Source organism: Corvus brachyrhynchos, unplaced genomic scaffold (genome assembly GCF_000691975.1).
Source record: "Corvus brachyrhynchos isolate BGI_N302 unplaced genomic scaffold, ASM69197v1 scaffold420, whole genome shotgun sequence".
Lineage (NCBI taxonomy): Eukaryota > Metazoa > Chordata > Aves > Passeriformes > Corvidae > Corvus > Corvus brachyrhynchos.
This window is the reverse complement of record NW_008235739.1, coordinates 88068-88813: the sequence shown is the minus strand read 5'-3', so window position 1 is coordinate 88813 and position 746 is coordinate 88068. Positions and strand designations below refer to the sequence as shown.

At 63.0% G+C, this 746-nt stretch overlaps 1 protein-coding gene across 1 annotated transcript in view; it reads left to right on the top strand.

Annotated features, from left to right (window-relative positions):
- Nucleotides 1-746, top strand: part of PBK (PDZ binding kinase) — an 11727-nt gene that overhangs the window by 2332 nt on the left and 8649 nt on the right. The window contains exon 4 of the mRNA XM_017734921.1: nucleotides 441-610. Within this exon, the coding sequence (XP_017590410.1) occupies nucleotides 441-610 (170 nt within the window). The remainder of the gene's footprint in view (nucleotides 1-440; nucleotides 611-746) is intronic.

The window sequence follows — 746 nt, the reverse complement described above, 5'->3', positions numbered from 1 at the left end:
GAGGGGGGGGGTTGGGTCGTGGGGAATGGAGGGGTTGGATCCATTGGGAAGGGAGGGGTTGGATCCATGGGAATGGAGGGGTTGGATCCATTGGGAATGGAGGGGTTGGATCCATGGGAATGGAGGGGTTGGAGCCAATCCCAGAGGGAGACGAGGGGGATTCGGGATCCTGGAGTTAAAGCCCTCCCAGTGCCTCTGGAATTCCCAGAGAAGCCGCAGCTGCCGCTGGATCCCTGGGAGTGTCCGGGGATGGATTTGGAGCAGCCTGGGATCATCGGGGTTGGAATGGGATGGGATTGAAGCCGCGTGGATCCCAGCCAAAGCATTCCGGGATCGCTGCTCTCCCACTTCCATCCCATTCCCATTCCAATCCTGTCCCATCCCACCCCATTCCCATTCCCATCCCACCCCATTCCCACCCCATTCCCATCCCATCTCAGGCTACCGGGCGCTGACGAAGGCTCCGGACGGGAGCCTGTGCCTGGCCATGGAATTCGGGGGGGAGAAATCCCTGAACGACCTCATCGAGGAGCGCCGGGAGCAGCGACTGGGAGCGTTCCCGGCTCCCACCATCCTGCAGGTGGCCCTGAGCATGGCCAGGGGGCTCCAGGTACCGGGAATGGCGGGGAAATCCCGGGATTCGGGGAGAAAGGGGAGCTGGGGCTGCTGGGGGGGATGGGATTGGGATGAGGGGGATGTTGGGAAGGAATTCGCGGCTGGGCGCGAATTCCCACGGAGATGCCGGG